At 43.3% G+C, this 23,409-nt stretch overlaps 1 protein-coding gene across 4 annotated transcripts in view; it reads left to right on the plus strand.

Moving 5' to 3' along the window:
* LOC147022265 (uncharacterized) overlaps positions 1 to 23,409 on the plus strand; it is a 236,363-nt gene that overhangs the window by 138,615 nt on the left and 74,339 nt on the right. For all 4 annotated transcript variants that reach the window (XR_015061147.1, XR_015061149.1, XM_085892987.1 and 1 more), the window contains exon 3: positions 21,396 to 21,482. Coding sequence is in view for 2 of the 4 variants with exons in the window: in XM_085892987.1 (XP_085749113.1) it covers positions 21,396 to 21,482 (87 nt within the window). In the remaining 2 variants the exon portion in view is untranslated. The remainder of the gene's footprint in view (positions 1 to 21,395; positions 21,483 to 23,409) is intronic.

Here is a 23,409-nt window from a genome sequence, read left to right on the forward strand (position 1 = left end):
TCAACCACAGACTCGAGTGTGGCGTAGAATGCATCCTTCACGGTAAGATCACTCGCCTCAGTCGGAGCATAAATAGAGACCAGGGAAATGACACCTAAGGAGTGACGAATCCTTAATCTCATAATACGCTCGTTGACCGGTGTTACCCTCAATTATCATTGGGGTCAGCTTATTGGACACAGCTACAGCAACTCCTTGGGTATGGTAACCATCAGAGCGACCAGACCAATAGTAGGTGTAACCACCCACCATTATCTCGCCGCAATCCGGTCTCCGAACCTCAGAGAGAGCTGCAATCCCGATGTCCAAACGCTTGAGCTCAGATGATAACAGAGACAGGTGATCATCCTCTCTTAGGGATAGGACATTCCAGGCACCCACCCGAAGGGACCGCCTCAGGTTAACCCAAGGAGACCGCCGTCTGGTGGACGACACCTCAGCACCACTCCGACACACTCTCCCGCAATCTGACCCAGGGATGTTACCCCGTGGTTTCCCTCCTATCAAAGATTGGGGGTCCCGAAGGCTTTGCCCCAATCCCATCATCCGGTGAGCTGCCCTGCGAAGGGAAGCTGCACAGGAGGTACTCCCACGGAGTGGGTTTTCAGATTTTTTTGCGTTTTTGCGTTTTGCGGAATGAAGCGTTTTACGGTGGCTGGAGTGCAAATCCTGCCACCAACCTCCTAATAAGAAGTAACCCAACTGCAGGAGGACGTCCGCAGACACAGTTGGGCACTAGATATGGATGGCCGTTGGCTCACAAGGAGCTCCTCCGCCCTCCTCCTCCTCCTTTCTCACCAATCCTCCCTCTCAAAGAGGTAAAGTCACTAAAACTCTTGGGTCTCACTCTCAGCCATGATCTCTCTTGGGAAAGCTACATTTCAAAGTTGGCCTCCAAAGCCAGATGCCGACTGGGCATTCTCCATGTGGTGCCCTTTGAAGGAAGGGAAGGGAAGTGTACACCAGAGATGGACTTGACAAGACACCACCAGGTTTTGGAGGAGGGAGACAAGTTTGAAAGCTCATTCTTGAGATTGGACAGATGTTGTTTTCTGGCTCTCCACACACTACACTAGATACACAGCAAGGGTAGATACACACTTGCTGTGGGCTTTGTGAAATGATCTGAGGTTGCCTTTGGTCGGATTTGCCTTTCAGGAGGAGAATGCTAGTTATTTTAAAGAAATAGCCTAACCACAGAATTCAGAGTACCAAGAGCGGTAGGATGGGTTAGGTGATTGAACACGAGATGGGATGAATCTGTGCACAAGAGAGAGAGCAAGTCTGTGTGGAAGAATTCCCAGGCCGATTAATATCATCGGCAGTGGATACGGTTGACCAGTCATGAAGTGCAAAAATAAAAAAAAACCCTACCCCCCTTTTCCTCATTGAAACAATGCCCCGATATTCGCGGATTAGATAGTCACGGTATTTTCCTGAAACGTATCGCCTGCAAATATCGGGGTATTACTGCATAGTCTGTGGCCCCATCTCTCGATGGTGAAGAATCACTTAAAAAAAATTTAGTCTCGAATCCAGATCTGGATCTTCACCAAAATCGAATAAATTCATCCTTGTCTTACACTCAACCAGTCCACCAAGTTTCATCTGAATCCGTCCACAACTTTTTGAAATATCCTGCTCACAGACGGACAGACAGACGGACAGACAGACAGACAAACAGGGTTGAAAACATAACCCCCGTCCACCTTCGGTGGCAGAGGTAATAAACCTGTGCGTCTTCCAAACCTCCATAGCGACAATTGGGCCCACATGTACAACATCATTTTATTTCGCTTCATCTCTTTTTACATACATGACTTTAAACATGTGTAGAGTTCTTGAATCAGGAAATAATTAATGTTGGTAATTGTCATCATCATCGGTCCGGTGATCGAGCAAACGGTTGGAGCGCTGTGTTGGTGTTTTCTTGGACAAATAGACCAGGTGCTGCCCTACTTCACTCCAATGGCGCCGGTATGAGGAAACATAAAATTTGTTCGTTCACCAAACTGCCGATTCAACACCTTCCTTGTGATATGAAGCACCAACCCGACAATTTATAGTTGGGTTGAGAATCAAACCCAAACTAAGTTCAGGAGCGAGTGCACTTCATCTACACCTTCCTGCTCGATGATGTTCCTGGTAAATGTGTCTTTACAAGCAAGTTGCCCATACCCACATGGGATTTTAAACGGGGTAGGGATGGGGGTGGCAAAAATGCAAATGGTGTCACCTGTCATCGAACCGGCAAGTTGGGAGTAACAACTCGCATTTATTGCCACATCTGATGCAATTCAAATGCTCTAATTGCGGCGAGGGGCTCCATTTGAAAGTCTGTTCGATATTTGTACCTTTTTTGATGCCTCGGATCAGTAATAAAAATTTGTATTGGTGTCAAAGCCAGTGAGTAATTGAATATTAATAGGAGGATAAACACAACATCACGAATCCGCAGTGACGCACATGTTGACATTAGCTTAATTATAAAAGCACAACCGCTTGGACTTTTACAAGGGGTCCATCGACATATTAGGTATGCAAAAGTTTTGAATGCTGAACTCTTCCCTCATCCTTCCCTCTGTTCAATACATCCCCTCACCTCTTTCTTTTCCCCTCCATTCCTTCTCCTTCCAATCCCCCCTTCCTTCCTTCCTTCCCTTCTAATGTCTAAAATCTCCCTCCATTTATCCCTAGCCATAAATAATACCCAAATGATATGCATTGCAATATTTTTAATTTCCGGGCTATGAGGGGACCGAGGGGCGTTCAAAATGTTCTCAGAACGACATTTATATACAAGAGGTCAAAAAATTCAAAAATAAATAAATATATATTTTAATTTTATTGAGAATAAATTTATTACTGATCTTACGAAAACCTGCTTGTATGTTGACCTTCGTGGAACGATTGTGATTGTATATTCCAATTTCTAGAACTTTTTGAACCCCTCGTGTTTATTGTTTGGTATGAGATCAGAAATTCAGGTCCAAAAGGTGTGAACAATGGGGACACCACGAGCTGCTCATCTGTCGAATATTTTTTTTATTTTTAAGCAAGAAGAGGAATAGAGAGCGGTGGGGTGTTCAAAAAAAACAACGGTCACGTGATCTTATTAATTATTTGATGTTGAACACATCACGTCTCTTCTCCGTCCTGTCCCTCCTCCCGTCTCTCCGCACCCATCCACATCACGACTCCAGCTCGACAAACACGCGGAATTTTAATGTTCCCTCGCTTAACGCGGATACAAAGGAATCTTCATGGATGAAATGCAAATTTTCCATCATTAAATGGAACTCTTCCCCACACCCCGCTCCCATAACCCAAACCCCTCCCCCGCCGTCGTGCTTCCATTATATCTACAACAGAGCACATCCAGAATCCCCCATCGAACGACCCTGCCCCGTGACGCAGTCGTCTGCAGGGTGAAGATGTGCCGTGAGGAGGTGCTTGTTCGGTGAGTTCAAACGGTTTATTTATTTATATATTTTATGACCTGCAGCTTGTTTGAAGATGAACGCGAAACACTATCACACAACAACCAAGATACATCTCTCCATGTTCACAATGAATTGCACTATTATGACGTCATATACACCCTGACGATGCCAACCTTTGTCCTGTTAACTCCCCCCCCCCTTTTTTGCATGCAGTTGGAGAGCGGAACTATTTGGTGATAATTGGTCCAATCCAACCCCTCACCATGTTAAAGGACCTTTTTGGGACACACACACACACACACACACATCTTACAATCGCAGTGACGCAGTCGCTGCCGTCCGTGGCAGACCGTCAAGGCGGCTCAGCATAATAGGCCATTTCTCTGGCTCTGGCGCTCGGCCTCGCGGGTTCCCGAGGGGAATGTCGCCGCAGAATGAGAGAAATTTCTCCACCCCCGCGCGCCCGCCTGGCCGAGACGTGGATCGCGCACGTGGCGCATCGCTCGAGCGCTGGTGGAGCGATGGTAGCGCTGATTCTGACAAGTTTGCTCTCAGGGCGCCTTGTAGGGTGAAACGCTCGTTTATTGTTTTTATTGTTATTAGTGTTATTATTATTATTACTATTGTTATTATTCATTATGCGAGAGCGTGCGCATGCCGGAGCCAGGCAGAGCTTGAGTCGACCCCGAGCCGAGAAGAAAAACTCTACTGATAGCTGCAGGCCTTCCAAACGAGATAAAGCCCTCTCACATTGTGACATGTGTGTTTTGTGTTATATATATATATATATATATATATATATATATATATATATATATATATATATATATATATATATATATATATATATATATATATAACGAAAGGTGCAACACTCACCTGAAATACGACATGACAGTGACGTCATGCGCATAATTTATGCCAACACATCACCTCCAAACTCGGATGGTATCTTTGTGAAATTTCCAAGCCTGTTGTCAAAGTATAGATAAGAAAGTTCGCCATCTGTGTCCCTTTGGTCACGTTCTTTAGATTAGGCGGCGTGTAATTTTCCACCCTCAGAAGAACCCCCCTCATCCGCCCCCTTTTCTTTGTCAGGTACTTAAACCCGTTCAAGTGGAGGGGCCTCCAAAACCACTCGAGGCATTTTGCTCTGTCGTCAAATTAGCATAAATCAGTCTTATGTTCGTGGACATTAATCTGAAAGCAAAAGTTCACGTTCACGTGCGGGGAATGAAGAAAACATGTTTCAGATGTCAACGTTTCCGTTGGCAATCTTAGCCGCGGCGCCGGTACGGCAAAAGCAGGTTCAGGGAGAACGTTGTCCTCAACGAACGGACCCGGGGCTTGTGGAGTCCCCACTAGACCTGTGTGCTTTAAATGTGTCACAATCGCGTGCACACCCTTTCACTTTTCATATATGTATATATATATATATATATATATATATATATATATATATATATATATATATATATATATATATATATATATATATATATGTTGTTCGTCTTTTGGCTGCTCCCGTTAGGGGTCGCCACAGCGGATCATCCGTTATGATCCGCATACTGATTTGGCATAGGTTTTACGCCGGATGCCATTCCTGACGCAACCCTGGTCGCCTCTTACGACACAGGGATAAGGATTGGGTTTCACCATGATTCCGGGCTGCCCTACACCCTCTATATATGTATATATTTCTATATACACACATACACCATTATTAATTGGATATTTATACTCTGCAAAAGGGTGGGGGTGTTGAAGTCCAAAATCAAAGGCTTTGTGAACGTAGTATGTAAACACCTGTGCCCTCTCTATTATGCATATACGTTGAGGCGACCTTTCTCGTACATTCTCCTTTCCTACATGACTTTATGATTGGCACGAGTAAGAAAGACCTTGTATGTGCACTTCATAAGTTGAGGTCTCGGCCTCCAGCTGAGAGCGATCATGCGTTTCCTCTGCCTCCTCCTTTACTCTACCTTCTGCTCACTCCAGGTAAACGGAGCTTCGGTTGCGGCCTCGAGGTAGCCAAATGATTTGCTGAGTGGACCCAATCTGTGGTTCCATGAAGGCTGAGCCCGATCGGCCATGCGTCTCCTGACTCTCTCCCACCCTCCCGAGCCCGGTCCCTCCTTTCTCCAACAGGGCCGTCTTTGTGCGCTTTGCACCAGCCAATACGATCTGCTGCGCTGCTTGTCCCAGGAGTGTTTCTCCTGTAAAGACCTTGCTTTGGGACTAGCTCACGTCTTGACATCCGATCAAGTATGGCATGAGGATATACCCCTCGCTCGTTTGCCCATGTCATGTCTTCGCGACCTGTGACGTAAAGACGATTGTTACGTCGCTTCCGTAACTTTAAACACAATTTCATATAGTTTTAATCAACAGGTTTTTCAACTCTGGAGGGAAAATAATTTCGTTAGTCTTCGGAAAATAATTTCAAGAAATATCTCCGAAATTAAAGGACTTTCAGGAAAACTCAATTCCACCATTTTTGGTCTGAGTATGTTGTTGGTCCAAATACAGTACAAGCAATTTGCAATAATACAAGTAAGGAGGGGTTGAGGACTTTCAGTGGGAGGAAGGTGGGTGGAATGGGTTTTTTTTTTTGAAGGCTTGAGTGTGGGAGGGGATCGATGCTTTCGGGTTTGGAGGGGAAGGCTGAGGAGTTGGGGTTGGGGTGGAGGAGAGCAAAGATGGGACAGAGTTAGCAGGGGGAGGCTGAAGCTTTTTTGTTGAGGAGTTGTCAGAATTGCATGTGTGAGTTTACTCACAATAGAAGTGTGTGTGTGTGTGTGTGTGTGTGTGTGTGTGTGTGTGTGTGTGTGTGTGTGTGTGTGTGTGTGTGTGTGTGTGTGTGTGTGTGTGTGTGTGTGTGTGTGTGTGTTGTTCATTGATAAGGGAAAATGCATTAACAAGTTGTATTTCTTGATTGATAAATGTTTTGCCCTGGTGGTTGACTTTCATGTCGTCACCTTTGCGCTCCACGGATGCGCTGTTTGGTGGTGATGCAATGTTGCATGTAAGATGCAACCGTTATGTTTCCATGCCGCACCGCAGCCACATCCTGTGCCAGGCACTTACACGATCCCATCCTGTCGCCAATGGGTGAGGCATGGTTCCAACAAACAGACCTGGATTTCCCTGCAGTTATGGCTGGCACGTTTCGTCTTCTTTGCGAGAATAGTTCCAGCTGCACTATTCTCGGGCAGAACCAGCAGAAAACACCGTAAACAAGCATGGATGTTTCTGGTTTTCCATCACGAAGAAGCAAAGTTGATTTGCTTTGCCATTCACTCCACATGGTGTGCCATGCGCCGTCCAAAGTGACAGTGAAGATTGCGAAGGCCTGGGCTTATTTGATTCCCTTTTCCATTTGTATTTTCTTTCCCATAGTCCATCTTCGGTTGCTCATAAATGCCCTAATGATACAACAGTTCGTTGATTTTTGAGAAGAACGGTCTGGCTGTCCAATCCAAACTGTTCACATAAATAATGAGAGAGCGCATCCACATGTGGCACGAACCCTCCCAAACCTGCATGTGCATGTATTTCCCACAAGTGAATCAGCACGTGCTTTATAAAGGTGCGTTGATGTGATTATTTTATACATTGATGCGCCACCGACTTTGATGCAATACTACGTTGAGGACCCTATTACACCTATCATCTTGACTGGGCACCTGGCCATGTCGCTGTGTCTGTAATGAATCCTCAGAGTGGTTCAATTGCATTTAAGTCTGCGTGGTGGGGTGAGGTGGGGGTCTCTGTGCTGGACACTGCGAATTTTTCAGAAAGGTGCAGTTTGAGAACAGCAACGTTGAAAGTCTGCAACATCTTGGAACACCTGAGGAGGGCCAGATTGGACAGGGCACAATCCACCACAAAACTTGCACTTGCTCTAAAGCAGGAATGGTGTCATATTACACCTGATATCAAATCTTCCAACATTCACCCCAAACCAGTACACAATTATAAATCCAATAAATGGGATCATACTGTTGCATAAATTATCCTTAAGGGTTAAATAATCCTTAGTATAGCGTCAGTTACTCACCCATGCATGTGAAGTGAAAAGCATGGTTAAGCACTTGGTTCACTTCTGTCTGTCTTCTGTCATTCTGTCTGCAAATGCTGGTTTATGTTCGAGGAACAATTTAAGTTCAATTGAATGTTATATTTTGAATACGAATTGGAACATTAATCAAAACTAAACCTGTAGTTTAGTCATAGTTTGGCTCTGAATTTGCCTTGATCTCGCATGCGCAGAGAGGAGTGAGATAAAAAAAATTTACTCTGCCTGTCTGGCAGTCCAACAAAGTTGAAAATCATTCCAAACAGGAAACTTGCTGTTTTTAAGGACGTCATAATGGACACGTACAACAGGAATGAATAACCAATGTAACATGTTAGATTAGGTGGTGTAAAAAGATTCTGCATCAACAATAGCAAACTTCCAGAACTTTTTTTTTCGTGCAACCTTTGAAATCTTTATTTTATTTCAACAGGGTTATAAACTTGGACAATGAAGAACACAAATTGCCTTTTTATCACTTTCAAAACCCTTCTGTTTTGCAGCACTTGTACAAAATATTACGGCATTTTACGTCACCACGATCAATCAAATTTCCTGCTAAGAGACCCCGCCCAAGTCTGTTTCTCAAAAACGCATGGGATAATGTATTCAATGAACTCTATAGTTTCTAAAGTATCTGGTCAGTTAAGTTTACTCTACTCCATGTGAATAGATATGCGTTGCGTATGTAATCGATAGATATCCACCTTCCCCAGTGTTTGTTTCACCCCAGCCTCACTTCTTTATTACATGTTATCTTCGCCGCATCTGTCTTTCGTACCCCCCCCCCCCCATTCAAACTGAACCTTTGCTAACGCCCTCGGATACACCAAATTGACAGCAAGGTGTTCCAAAGCCTGGGAAAACGTCAGATCAAGAAGCATTCACGGTGACCGATCAGCAGAGGGGCGCATGCAAATTTGTTTATCAGGAATATCTGAAGGTGTGGTTACGTGACCGGTGGGGCCAATAAAAGATGGCTCGTTTGTTAGTGGATAGCTCTCTCTCTGGCTCGTTCATCAGTGGATGGCTCCCTCTCTGGCTCGCTCGCTCATTGCTATCATCTGCTTGCCTAACCGTCTGTTTTCCAACCATCGGGATGAGGCGCTTTTGCTGTTGTGGGTGAGGCAGATGAGGTGGATGGCTGCATTGCGGAAACATCTCAACTCATCAGGGATCGTTGGCAGGAACTTCCCGACTGTCTTGTGGTGGGTGACCATCACAATTATCACAAATGAAGAGCTGAGCAGTATTTCGACACCCTCCACAGAGGTTGTGGGGGAACTGACATCTCCCTGTGCCACGGGGTCTCCAGCCCCTGTCAGTTGAAGTCATCGAACACTGTGAAGCATCCATGGAGGAATTTGATACTGTCATAGAAGATGAAGTTATCAACATCATAAAAGCTGCATCCACCTCATCTTGTGAGCTTGACCCCTTACCAACTTCACTGTTGAAAAATAATGCATCCGTATTCTACCTGCCCCAACGAGGATGATCAACACTAGGTTGCAAACAGGGTAAGTTTCTGATTTGATGAAACATGCCCTTGTGATCCCTTGACTAAAGAATAAGTCTCCCACGTGAGGATCTTGGTATCTATCACCCAATATCTAATCGTAGCTATGTCACGAAGCTCGTTGAAATGGCAGCTGCTGCTCATATCAAGGGGTATTTGACTGCCAACAATTTATTGTCCTAGACCCTGTCGGCTTATAGAGCATCTCTTTCTGTTCCAATTCGAATTCACTCCCTCTACACATCTGTCCAGCAGCGAGCCGACAAATTTTTAAATGGTGCTCAAAACATATTTTTGGTAAATACAAGATTTAAATTCCCATATTACTGTTCTAGTTTTCCGATTTGAAATTAAATGTTGGTTGGTGTGAATATTGTTAATTTCAATTGATTTTATTCGCAAAGGATGTTGAGAATATGAAGTTATTATCATGCATTATATGAACTTAGCATCATCATTGTTATTATTATTATTATTATTATTATTATTATTATGATTAATAACCACCCAGAGAAACATGGCGAGCTCTGCAGGGCTCGTCACAAAGCTCAGCAAAACTGATGCGTGTTTTCCCCAATTGTCTCTCAGGTGTCAGATGAATGCAAGGCCCAGGGTATTTCACTAAAACCTGCATATTAATGATCTGTGCTGTGGGCATGAGTGTCGGTAGTGGATAAGGGGAAAATATTGACTGTCTTTGCTTCTTGTATGTACCCAACTATGTGCTTGTGACTAGGTTTATCATTAGATTAAATGGATGGATTCTGTTTGTTCATGACAGTTTTATTGAATGTAGTCCTTAAGGGTTAAATAATCCTTAAGGGTTAAATAATCCTGTTTGAAAAATAAACAGGATAAATCCTGTTTGGCTGATTGATTGAGTAGATGAGATTGCATCATGCGACTCGGTTGCTTGGCCAAAAATTAAGATCTCTCATGTGACTGCCTATCGGAATGTCACTTACTCGTCCCAAGGATATCCAAATGCATGGTAACGCAGCTCTGGACATGGGATCTGGCAGGAGATGCCTGTGGCGGGAGACGGTCATCATTTTGACATGACTCACTGGATTTGAACTGGGAAACTGGGACGGTCTGGTGACTGTAACAATATGTACTGAAGTATGCAATTTTGTGTCTGTCTGTCTGCATCTGCATGTCTTAACCAAACTTGCCAGGGAGACTAGGGGTCATACGACAAAGGTTGTCGTTACTTAGTTCCCCCCTCTCCCACAGAAGATCCGAAGGTGGGGCCGATACAAATTCTCCACATAAATTTGTACCATGCAGCGACACTCCCAGTGGTGGTGGAAGAATGTTTTATGAGTGATGCTTCAGAACCCTTAATTGTATCAGTAGTAAGACGTCTTCCCCTTATTTTCCCAGTCGCATAGCTAATTGGGTTTTAGACGACTGCAAAAAACAAGAGGAATTTCCATGTTTTATTGCCCTTTTCCGCCTTGGAAAAACGCCATTGTTATAGTGTATACACAGCAGCTTGAGCGTCATTCCATGTTATTGTGGAGTTTTTCCAAGACTGCTGCCTTCCAATAACAAAAGTAACTTACTGGAGAGTTCATAGAACATCTCACTCCACACAGTCTTAAGAAAAAATATATGGGAATGGTCTTTTCAACTCTTTATTTGCATTTCCGAGCATGATCTACAATTCCGACAAGCCACAATTTTGTCTGAATCATGATATTCCCTGATGCTGTGAGCACAAGTGGCAAATTTGATTGGTTGAGATGGCATAGAATGGTGTAATATTTTGTCCAAGTACAGCTAAACTGGAGGTTTTTGAAAGTGCCAACAAGGTAATCTGTGTTTCATAGTGTTCAAGTGTGTACTGGATATAATTCAAATGAAATAAAATAAAAGTTTTGAAGGATGTAGGAAAAAAATATATAAACACTTTTTATCCCCCGCCGTGTGGCGGAAGGGGGATATTGTTGTCACCCGGGTCGTCCAGCTGTCCGTCCGGCTGTCCGTCCGTCCGTCCGTCCGGGCGTCAACATTTATAGCTGTGAGTGCGATAACTTATAAACTGTTCGCCATATTGATTTGAAATTTGCGTCACACATGTACCACCTGAAAAGGAAGAACCCTATTGATTTTGGGCTTGGCCGGATCCAAGATGGCCGACTGGGGTGGCCATCTTGAAAAAAATGTTTTTTGTAATAAATGGAAAACCGCTTATCTGATTTCAATTATTTTTGGTTACTACGTTCCTCACCCCTGGGGAACTTTTTCGAGATGATGACCAAATAGTGTCTTGTTTCCAATCCACCTCCCTCATTATCTGGAATATGTATGACCTTTTTCATTCAATGGCAGGGGATTCCCCATCTCTGATGGTATATTTGGAAGTTTACCATGATTGGTGCACCATCTTTTACACCATCTAATTTAATGCAGTGAATTAGTTATTCATGCCTGTTGTTTGTGTCCTTCATAACATCCCTAGAAACAGTAAGTTTCTGTTTTTTGAAATGATTTTCAATCTTGTTTGACTGCCAGACAGGCAGACAGACTAAAAACAATTCACTTACTCCTCTGCGCCAGTGTGCTTGAGACGAGATTCCATACAATTTGCCAATGCCAAAGTACTGCTAAAGTTCAAATGCGTGTTTTGATTCATGTTCCGATTTGTGTTCCACAGTGTTCAGAAAATAAAATTCATTTGAAAATAAGCTGCTCCTCAATCATCGACTGACTGCAGACAGAAAGACATTGTGAAAAATTGGTGACATAATGGAAAGATCCAGTTGCCTCAGTGAAGCCAAAACGTTGGTGAACGCCAAAGTGCACAACCTGAAAGTTGTGCATTTTCTGTCAGGTATACAGCAGAAAATCCTCATCTAAAGGAGGGGTGCAGGTTATTACACAGGTACAAAAGGCCTTTGTTAAGCAACTGCATCCTGGAGATACAGAAAATTAGTTCACTGGAACCTCATTGAAGACCTCACATCAAAGGGTAGTAAGACTGTATAAAGGGTGTTGTGGGTGCTGTCTGACATAAAGGGTGTTGTGCCTCGATTACCAGCCGGCACAATTTATTGGCCTTAGAAATGCACCACGCACCAGAATGGAATTCTAAACCATCCACTTCATCAACCGGTAGCGACAAAATGTTAAGGGCTGCGACAACCAGGGCAGAAGTATGAAAGGGAGAATGGGACAAATGCATCTTTTGTCAATCACGTCGTCATGAGAAGACAATACAAGTGCAGACCTTGGACATTGAAATGGCAATTAAAGTTGCCAAAAATAATCATTGGGTAAAATGTCAAATAGGTGAAAATGATCTGATTGCTTTGGAAACTCACTACCGTAAATCCTGAAAACATCAGGCAGAAAAGGTGGAAGGTGAGAAAGTAGGCGACAAAACAATGGAATCTGAAGCTTTGAGTGACCCACCACTCAAAACGGCATGGAGCAGATGAGTCAAAGTTCTTGATTTTGGCTTTGAGCAAGGACACATTCTTCCTGTGGATTTTATCTTTTAAAAAAGTACAGCCACATAGTGTCTTCGTGTAGACTGGAAACACACCCAGCTAGAATGGAGGTGCTGAGAAAGAAACGACAGAATCACTATTGAGAGAAAATATCATTTCGGGCCCAGCTTAACCGGAACCAACCGATGCTCATTTATCCTACCTGGACAGAAGATTGCTCAAAGACTGCACAGAGGAAGTTGAAACTGAGCATTGTCAAAATAAAGTCCCCCTTGCACCGGAAGAGGAATTTCTCCAGGCACCCCATCACGTTTCATCAAAGCTGAACTGTGATCTGTTAGATCTTGTGGTCTGAAAGGCTATAACTTAACTCGACATGATGCAAGGGCATGCATACCAGACAGTTTGTACACACTTTTGAAGTGGATTTTGTCAGGTTGCAAACATGAAAACGACGATACATTGGCAGAAGACTGATATTCAGCAGAAGATACTGAATCTCGGACAGGATATCGTCTCCACCTTTGTTGGCAGAAGAAAGAATACTCCCAAACATATTGCCACTGGTCTGATGGCGTAAAGGGAAGACAAGCCTATAAGTGTTAAAATTTTCAATTTGCTGAGAAAATGGTTCATGGGAAGAGACTCCCTCCATAATAGTAATTGTACTGAATTTGATGTGTGAAGCGATTCTTGGGGACTGGGGTAAAGTTTTGCCCAATTATTGACACGTTAGATGAGGTAAGTCAATATAATGCAGGATAACTGAGGGAATAATTTAATATCTACTTTATGTTCCTTGTTTCATCAATTATGAAAGTTTGAATAAAATCGGACAATGCATGTTCAAGAAATGGTTGGGGACATGTTTAAGTAACAAAATGCCTCCAGTTGGCCATCTTGAACCTGATCTCAAAACAAAATGAAGTGCTCATGTAAGCCATCATTCATTATCTGTGTGCCTAGTTTGAACAAAATCGTTAAATGCATATCCGAGAAATGGTTGAGGACGTATTCAACATCGGGGTTTTACAACTAAAATGGCCGCCGGTCGGCCATCTCTGATCGCATCATGAAATCAAATGATGTGCAAATGTACACCATCATGTATTGTCTTTGTGCTAATTACGAATAAAATCGGTCCATACATGACTTTATTTATGGCTGCGGACGCACGCACGCACACAGACCTGAAAATCGAGACCAAATCCATAAGTCCCCGATTTGAACAAATACAAGTCCAACGGGAGCTAATAACCAAACAGACTTACTTGAAGACAAAACTATATGTGTTTAATAAATTTGGACAAAATTGTTCAAAAGAAACGTTTGTCTGTGGTTAATATTAATGAGACTGAATTCGTTGAGTGAATTTGATTTTATAGGGTGGAGTAACTTTTTGTCCAATTGCTCAGACATTGTTAGATATGCAACACCAATAAAAAAAAATACCCCATTGTAAAGCCTAATAATTTGGACAAATTTTAGCATCTGTTTCAGGTATCTGAGTTTGTTCATGACCATTAATAGTCATGACATGTTCACCAAAAATGTTCTGCGACAAATAATGATAGTGCATTTTTTGCAGGGTTTTCAATGTTATTAGCACGTACTTGAACAGCCTTTACGGAAATTTAGCCATTCTGCATCAGGGTGTTACTTATGATGAATAAGCATACTTTGGTGTATTGTTTGTGAATTTTCAGTAAGAATTAAATAAAGTTTAAAAATGTTCTGAAATAGTGATTTTTTTTCCTGGAATTTGGACACTTCTTGCCATAAATATCCAATGCACACACCTTTGAGGTGACAACTGGTTGTAAAATGTGTGCACAGTTGTCTTGGACATATTAAAATAGGTTGGAGATATTCAGGGACAAATGTTCACTGAAACGTCATTTACCGACTCCGGCCACCTGACTATCATGGCAGAAGGTGGAATCATTGACAAATAGATACAGGGGGTTTTCCAGAGCGTCAGAGAGATCGTTGAAGAATATAAAGAATAGGACTGGGCCCAGAACACTGCCTTGGACACTCCAGCCTTGACTGGGAGAGGAGAGAAGTGGATTCCAACGAGAGCCACACTTTGGCTACGAGAGTCGAGGAAGTCAGTTAGCCAAGTGTGGAGTTGGCCGTGGATGCCATGGACAGAGAGTTTGGAGAACAACCTGGGATACCAGACTATCGAAAGCTCGAGATATGTCTGAGGAGACGGCCCTGATCTCATGTCTGACATGGAGGGCCTCACACCTGGTGTTGGTTTAATGGTTCGGGTGGTGGGCGTGGGATTCTAGGGTCCTGAGTTCAAATCCTGCTCAGCTGTTGAATTAATACCAGGTGGGGTTGATTCAGCCTGTCATCCTTCTGAGGTTGGTAAAATGAGCTTGCTGGGATGATTGAGCCATTCAAGAATCCTGCGTTGGAGTGGCGACCCGTCCAGGATTAGGTCCAATAGTCCGGGAGACTGCTTCGGCAACACTGATGCTCTGTACAGCGTATGGTCCCAATGGATGGATGGAGGGCCTCCATCAATTGTTGGGAGAGTAGAAGCAGCATGTCGAAGGTGGAGTGACCAGGTTTGAATTAGAATTGATGATCTGAGACGAGGTTGTTGGAGAAAAGGAATGATTTCATATCAACTGTGATGATGGATTTCATGACTTTGCTAATGATTGGAAGAAAGCTAATAGGTTATTAGGTTAGTAGTTAAGGGGATTCGTTTTTGCACCTTGTTTATGCAATGTGGTGATGTTGGTGGATTTCCAATCGGATGAAATATGACCTAGGGCAAATGATAAGGTGAAAAGAGCAGAAAGAGGATGTGCAAGAGCAATAGAGCAGGTTTTCAGGAAAAGTTGATGGTTGCCAGAAACTTCTCCACATTCTCAGGTGCAAAAGACAGAGAGAGTGAGGGGGTGGGGACATAAGATTTGGCAGCAAGTACAGAATTTGGGCATTTGGCCTTACAAGCATAGTTGGCTGTGGCACCATTTGAAGAGAGGGAATAGGTGGAAGGGGAGCTTACACCAGAGACAGACTTAACGATATGCCACCAGGTTTTAGAGGAGGGAGACAAGTTTGAAAGTTCAATCTTGAGGTTCAACAGATATTTTCTGGCTCTCCTGAGAGTTCCTGGTAAATATAAATTGATTATTTCATCATAAAATCTTTAATTCCTTTTTATGCCTCCGCTGCCGAAGTCGCTGGAGGCATTGTTTTCAGGTTGTATGTACGTAAGTTTGTCCATCCATGCTCATTTTATGTGTTTTCTCTGCAGCTGCCTATGCGATTGACACAAATTTTCACCATAGGTCATGTGGTGTGGCAGCCATGTTGGAAAAAAGGAAAAACTTTGGATATCTATCTCTGAAACCGCTCCATGGAAAAAAAATTGAAAATTGGCACATATCAAGTATTCCCATTGGGAAAGAAGTGTGATTTTTTTTTGATGTCATAGGTGGCTTTGTTATGACGTCATTGTATACATTGAACGCTTTGTCCGATCAGTATGAAAATGTGGGTCATCTCGGGCGAAATTATATGGGCGAAAAAAAAGAAAAACGATGACATCATCAGGCATGTGGTTCAGCAGACATTTTTATTTTTAGCATAGGTATGGTCACTGATCCAAGAGAACCAAAATGTTATCCACCAATAATGTCATCACATGGTTTGGCAGCTATAATTTTTTGAATAAACCTTTAAAATTCATCTCCAGAACGGCTTGACAGATCGAGGGGAAACTTCACCCACATGTTCCCCAAGCCTTGGGGATACCAGGGTGTCCATGAATAATTAATAGGTCACCTGGTCTGGCAGCCATGTTGGATTGAATGAAAATCATAAAATAATTATTTCTGTTGAACCACTTCATCAATCGACGTGAATCGCACAGTTACGAGTATGATCGTGTATTCATGGGGGAATATACAATGCCTACAGAAAGTCCACACCGCCTTTCAAAATTTTCACCTCTTGTTGCCATATAGCCTGGAATTAAATTGCATTAAATCAAACTTTTTCCACCTTTATATACACATCGTAACTCGCAACTTCCAAGTGAAAAACAAATTCTACAAATTTCCGAAAATTAATTAAAAATACAAAACTAGAATATCTTGGTTGGATAAATGTCCACTCATAATAGCAATTGTGAATTAGCTCAGGTGTAACCAATCACCTTCAAAATAACACACCACATTAATTGGCCTCCACCTGTTAAATTGTGATTCTGATTGTTTCAGAATAAAATCAGCTGTTCCTGGAGGATTCCTCTGCTGGATAATGCATGTCACAGCAAAGTCTCAACCATGAGAACCAAGGAGCTTTCAAAAGACCTCCAGTATGAAGTTGTAAAAAGGCACAAATCAGGGAATGGATATAAAAATATTTCAAAAGCCTTGACTATCCCTTGGAGCACAGTCTTGACAATTATTAAGAAGTTGAAGGCGTATGGTACCACCAAGACCCTGCCTAGATCAGGCCGTCCATCCAAACTAGATGACCAAGCAAAGAGGAGACTGATCAGAGAGGCCATGAAGAGGCCAATGGCTACTTGAAAGAGCTGCACACCTTTATGGCAAAGACTGGTCACTGTGTGCATGTGAAAACAATATACCAAGCACTCCACAAGTCTGACCTGCACGGTAGGGTGGCAAGAAGGAAGATATTACTCAAAAAGGCCCATCTTGAGTCTCATTTGAGGTATGCAAAAATCACTCAAGAGATTCTGAAGCCATGTGGGGAAATGATTTGTGGTCTGAGAAAACGAACATGAAACTTTTTGGCCAAAATGCAAAACGTTATGTTTGGCGCAAACCCAACACATCACATCAGCCAAAGAACACCATCCTTACTGTGAAGCATGGTGGTGGCAGCATCATGTTATGGGGATGTTTCTCATCAGCAGGGACTGGGGCACTTGTCAGGATAGAAGGGAAAATGGATTGAGCAAAATACAGAAAAATCCTAAAGGAAAACCTGGTGCCCTCTGCAAGAAAGCTGAAATTGGGATGGAAGTTCACCTTTCAGCATGATCATGACCTGAAGCACACAGCCAAAGCTACACTGGAGTGTCTAAGGAACAAAAGATAAATGTCCTTGAGTGGCCCAGTCAGAGCCCCGACCTAAATCCAATCGAAAATCTGTGGCATGATTTGAAAATTGCTGTCCATCAACACTCCCCAAGCAAGATGATTGAGCTTGAACAGTTCTGTGGAGAAGAATGGGCAAATATTACCCAATCAAGGTGTGCACAGTTGGTAAAGACCTATCCCAACAGACTCACAGCTGTAATTGCTGTCAACGGTGCTTCCACCAAGTATTAACTTCGGGGGGTGGACACTTATTCAACCAAGATATTCTAGTTTTGTAATTTTTATTAATTTTCTGAAATTTGTAGAATTTGTTTTTCACTCGGAAGTTGTGGGTTAGAACGTGTAAATAAAGGTGAAAGAAGTCTGATTTAATGCAATTTAATTCTTGGCTATAAGGCAACAAAAGGTGAAAATTTTGAAATGGGGTTTCAAGAATAGACTTTCTATACGCACTGTATATTTTAAATTTCAACCTGATGAGACGCATCGTCTGGAAGCCAGAATTATTTAATACATTGAATCTTGCTTCAGGGATTTCAATCAAACTTGGTAAAAGTATGTATGATGATGTAATAATGTGGGCAGAGGCATATTTAATTTGGTGACGTCAGGACGTCAAAGAGTGCCCTTGTAGGTTTTTGTGATTTTCTAGTTTTTGGCTGCTCTGATGCCAATATTCTTGCTTATTTATTCAGACTTCAGATGAGAAAGCAACAGATAAAGCAGACAGTAGTACAAGGTGACAAAGCAGTTTAATGAGGGGGAGTTATCGTTCAGTCGAAGAATATGTTTTCCTGTTTTATTCCCACCCATTTTTACAGCGCGTGCGCTGTATACAATTGCACCGAGTTTGAAATGTCCCCGCCGGCGTCTACCACGTCTCCCACGTCTCCGGTGTCCCCCCCGTCCCTCCCCCCCCTCACGTGCCTCAAGACAGCCAATGACGGCCGTCCGGTAGATGCAGTGCGTAACCTTGACGGAAATGGCGACAATTGACGGAAATACCCGAGTATTTCAATGGAAATTTGTGAAACTAATGTGTTATATATGTGAAAACTATTGAATGCATTGCTTGACGGAAAGAAACGCTTCCCTCTCATGTACGAACGACCGAAAGACGTCATTTCCGCCCACCATGGCATTTCGCGCCGAACGCTGAAAGCTAAGTTCTTCTTATGCCATCATTCTCTTTAATATTAGCCATTAACAAGTGTTTCGTCATGCATTAGTAGTTGAAATTTACTTAGAACAAGAACGAAAAAATAATCTCCTCACAGATTCAACAAGAACGAAAAAAAAAAACGAAAACATCACGAGCAGGACAAGACCAATCGAGCTGAAGGAAACGATACTGTAACTGCACTGCTCCTGATTGGTGAAAGGACACTACGTGCGTTGTGTGGGCGGTGTTATGCATGAGGATTCCAGCAAACAGGACCGGACCAATCATGTTCGTGATGTCCCTCATGCTGCATCGCCAATCCCCGGCGGCATGTGATACCATTGGACCAATCACGCTCGGCGATGTACCTCGTGCTGCATTCTGCCAAGCTCTGGATCAGAGCGAGCTTTGATTGGTCAAAGTAGTGGAGAGGTGGCGATAACCTCTGACAGATGGTAATGACCACAACAAGAACGAAAAAAATAATCTACTCACAGATTCAACAAGAACGAAAAAAAAAACGAAAACATCACGAGCAGGACAAGACCAATCGAGATGAAAGAAACGATACTGCAACTGCACTGCTCCTGATTGGTCAAAGGACACCACATGTGTTGTGTGGGCTTGGTTATGCACGAGGATTCCAGCAAACAGGACTGGACCAATCATGTTCGTGATGTCCCTCATGCTGCATCGCCAATCCTCGGCGGCACGTGATACCATTGGACCAATCATGTTCGGCGATCTACCTCGTGCTGCATTCTGACAAGCTCTGGATCAGAGCGAGCTTTGATTGGTCAAAGTAGTGGAGAGGTGGCGATAACCTCTGACAGAAGGTAATGACCAAGGAGGTAAGGCGATGCGTCGTTTTGATTGGTTGAAACGTGGAGGAACGGAAGGAATTCTCCTTGGATCCACTTGCCACACACAGGTATCTGTTTCATAACCCGAATCACTTCACTGCGTCGTTAATAATAATATTTTTCTCCTTATTTACCTTGTGCAGTCAACATACAGGATGTCAACAAAGTCTTGTTCCAGTTTGGTTGTAATTATATTTCAAAACCGGAACAAGACTTTGCAATTAATGTCATGGAATAAATAAATAAACAATAAATAGACATTTCTTTTACGAGTATAGATTGTACGAGCAAATACCACCTGTTGCCTCGTTGACAGGAATACTAAGAGAGGGAGGAGGGAGAGAAGAAGAGTGGGGGTAGGGGGAGAAATAGAGGACAAGGGGGGTGGGGGTAGGGTGAGAAATAGAGGACAAGGGGGTGGGGGTAGAGGGTGGAGAAAGGGGAAGGAGGGCAGAATGAGAAGGGTGTGGGGATGAAAGCAGATGTAGGGGAGAGTGAGTAGGGAGGGAAAAGTGGATGGAGGGTGGAGCGAGGGGAGAGAGCGGAGGGAGTTGGGAGAGAGGAGGGGAGAGAGCAAGAAGGGTTTGATGAAGGAATGAGCAAGTAAGGGGGAGGGAGCAAGGAATGGGAGGAGAGCGACACCTCACTAACGTCACCAGACACTTCGGGAGGAGGAGGAAGGGGGACAGTGTGGAGGGAGGGGGGATGAGGAGTGGGGAGCGAGGAGGGGTGGGTGAAGGGAAGCCAGAGTGAGGGGAGGGGAAGCCAGAGTGAGGTGAGGGGAAGCCAGAGTGAGGTGAGGGGAAGCCAGGGTGAGGGGAGGGGAAGCCAGAGTGAGGGGAGGGGAAGCCAGAGTGAGGGGAGGGGAAGCTAGAGTGAGGGGAGGGGAAGCCAGAGTGAGGGGAGGGGAAGGGACATTTGCATACCAGGGTGAAAGTGCTTTCAATCATCAAAAACAAATGAACAGGTCTGTCACAGACGTACTTGTCTATACTAGTTAACCTCCGCCATTGAAGATCGGAGGTTACTGTTTTCACCCCTTTCTGTTTGTTTGTTTGTTTGTTTGTTTGTTTGTGAACAGTATTGCAGAAAAACTCCTCGACGGATTTCGACGAAACTTGGTGGGGGGTGAGGTATGGTCCAAGGATCATGCCATTAGATTTTGGACTTGGTCCAAAATCCAATATGGCCGCTATGGCGGTCATTTTGAAAAAATATTTGAATTTTTTTTTTGCATTTCTACATGTTTTAAGTGATTTCCAACCTCCCCCCCCCAAAAAAAATAATTGTTAGAGAAAAAAAAATTTTGCAACTTTTTTTTTCAACAAAATTTCGATTTTTTTTTTTTTTTTTTTGCATTTCTACATGTTATAAGTGATTTCCAACAAAAAACATGCCAAAACTATAATTGCGGCTGATTTTGGAACTTCAGGTGGATATATCCACATAAAATCAATTTCTAGGAATCTGGTTATGACGAATGAATTGAGTATGTAAAAGGGAAAGTTGCAAACTATAACTCTGTGAGCACTGTTGACGTCAAATTGAATGAATAGGATATCAGGTTCACTTGAGTGACCTAGCAGTATTGGTGGCGGAGGTTTTGCACTCTACCCAGTGCTCCCCCTCTAGTCTCTCTCTGTGTTTCCACAATGTGAGATTTCTTACAATACTTGATATGACATAATAATTTCAAAACATCTGATTTATTTCACTGTTAACATCCACAAGGACTTTGGTAACATCTATGTTTGTGTATTTTGGTTTCAGATTAGGGACTGGGTCCTACTTAGAAAGATTGGAGAAGGAGTTTTTGGGATCGTGGAGAAGGCAAAGAACATCTTTTCTGGAGAAGAGGTGGGAATTTGTGTTGTGCTGTTGTGCAGTGAGGGTCCAGCCAAGTGTTTTTTTGTTGCTTTGATGTTGAATAACAGCTGAATGATGTGTTTTTATGCCTCGTGTGAAGCAGAAGGCAGGGTTAAGCAATTTGTTCACTCTGTCGATCTGACTACAGATGTCGGTTTCTGATCAGTGAACTACTTGTTTACCTCTGCCACCAAAGGTAGACCTGTCTGTCTACTTGTCTGTCTGTCTAGCTGTCTTTGAGCAGGATATCTCAAAAAGTTATGCATGGATTTTGATGAAATTTGGTGGCTAGGTTGGGTGTATGACAAGATAGGTGACAAGAACAAGCCAATTAGATTTTGTTGAAGGTCCGGATGCAGATCCGGTCTGTCGGTGGGATACGAAATGTAAACTGTTCAGCCTGGCAGAGGTATGTGCTCTACCAAGTGTAATTCGTGTTTCATTTGAATTTTATATTTTGAACAACACAGAGCATGAATCGGAACACAAACCTGCAGTTTAACCGTGCTTTGGTTCTGAATTCGGCAAATTATACGGAATCTCATCCCGAATCTGCATGTGCCCAGAGATGTAAGATGATGGTTTTTAATCTGTCTGCCATTCTGCCAGCCAAACAAAATTGGATATCATTCCAAAAGGAAACGTACTGTTTTTGAAGACGTCATGAAGGACACAAACAACAGTCCACTTCTCGAAAGTCGCACTCTCCAGCGATGAAGAGTTTTTCATTCCCATGTCCGAGAAATGGGTGATACAGCCTTCCTTGTATTTCTTGAGCACAGTCAGAGCATGAAGGTGATATCCCATGTTATCGGACCCTGATTTTCACAACTCGCAGAGACTCCTGGCATCCTCTTTTCTTCACTTTTGAGATGCAGTAGCCTTTTGAGGTCGGAACATCAGTTTGAGGCAGGGAAGCGCTCTCAGGCGACTAATGTTTATCATGGTGATGCAGCTGGTAAGCAGGAAGGTGAGCTTGGAGAACAACCTGGGATACCAGACTGTATCGAAAGCTCGAGCGTGAGCTCCCATCTCCTCCCATCTCAACCATGGTCTACTTATTTTCCTCCTACCTTGCTACCTCAACCTATCCGCTATCTTGCTCCTCTCTCTTCCCCCATCTGCACCATGTGTCCAGCCCATCTCAGCCAGAATTTCACCAATATCCCCGTCAAACTCATCTGCACACCAGATCTCCTCCCTCAGTTCATCAATCCTCCTTCTATCCAAACTCTTCACTCTCGCAATCCTGACCCATTTGTTCTCGCAAACCTGCAGCCTCTGTTGTTGTTTCTCTGTCAATGCCACTGTTTCCAGACCACAAAGGTCGGCCAGCATTACATACGACATCAGAACCTTCCCTTTCGATTTCCTTGATGTCTTTCTATCTCCCATTAATCCCTCCACTCTAATCCATGCATTGGCACACGCCTGAATCATTCTCCACACCTCTGCCTCAGACTTACCATCCTTATGACTATTCCTCCCAGATATTCAAACCTATTTCCCTGTCTGATCTCCTTCCCCTCTAACCTGATTATTTATTTATTTTCTCTGCTGCCGAATGCACATCACCGCAGTATTCTCCGTACCGATGTTCAACCAATGCTTCCAAAATACCTTTTTACACACCCCCAGTACTTCCTGCATCTCCCACCCACTTTCCACCACAACAACCAGATCGTCCACATACAGCATCCTCCAAATACAAAAATTACCGATAAATCACCGATCAGCTGCAGGTGATTTCCTCCCTGCAGGAAGCTGCCATCTTGGACAACTTAGCTGGTCACATGACAGTCTGACGAAATTCGCATACGATGTCAGCCGATCTATTTGTCATACGATGTCATACGATGTCAGCCGAACCAAAAAGGTTCTAAAGTGAAAACAAATCAAAGATGTCATCCATAACCTT

This window comes from Eptatretus burgeri, chromosome 8 (genome assembly GCF_056783735.1).
Source record: "Eptatretus burgeri isolate ZD-2024b chromosome 8, Ebu_testis_v1, whole genome shotgun sequence".
Classification (NCBI taxonomy): domain Eukaryota; kingdom Metazoa; phylum Chordata; class Myxini; order Myxiniformes; family Myxinidae; genus Eptatretus; species Eptatretus burgeri.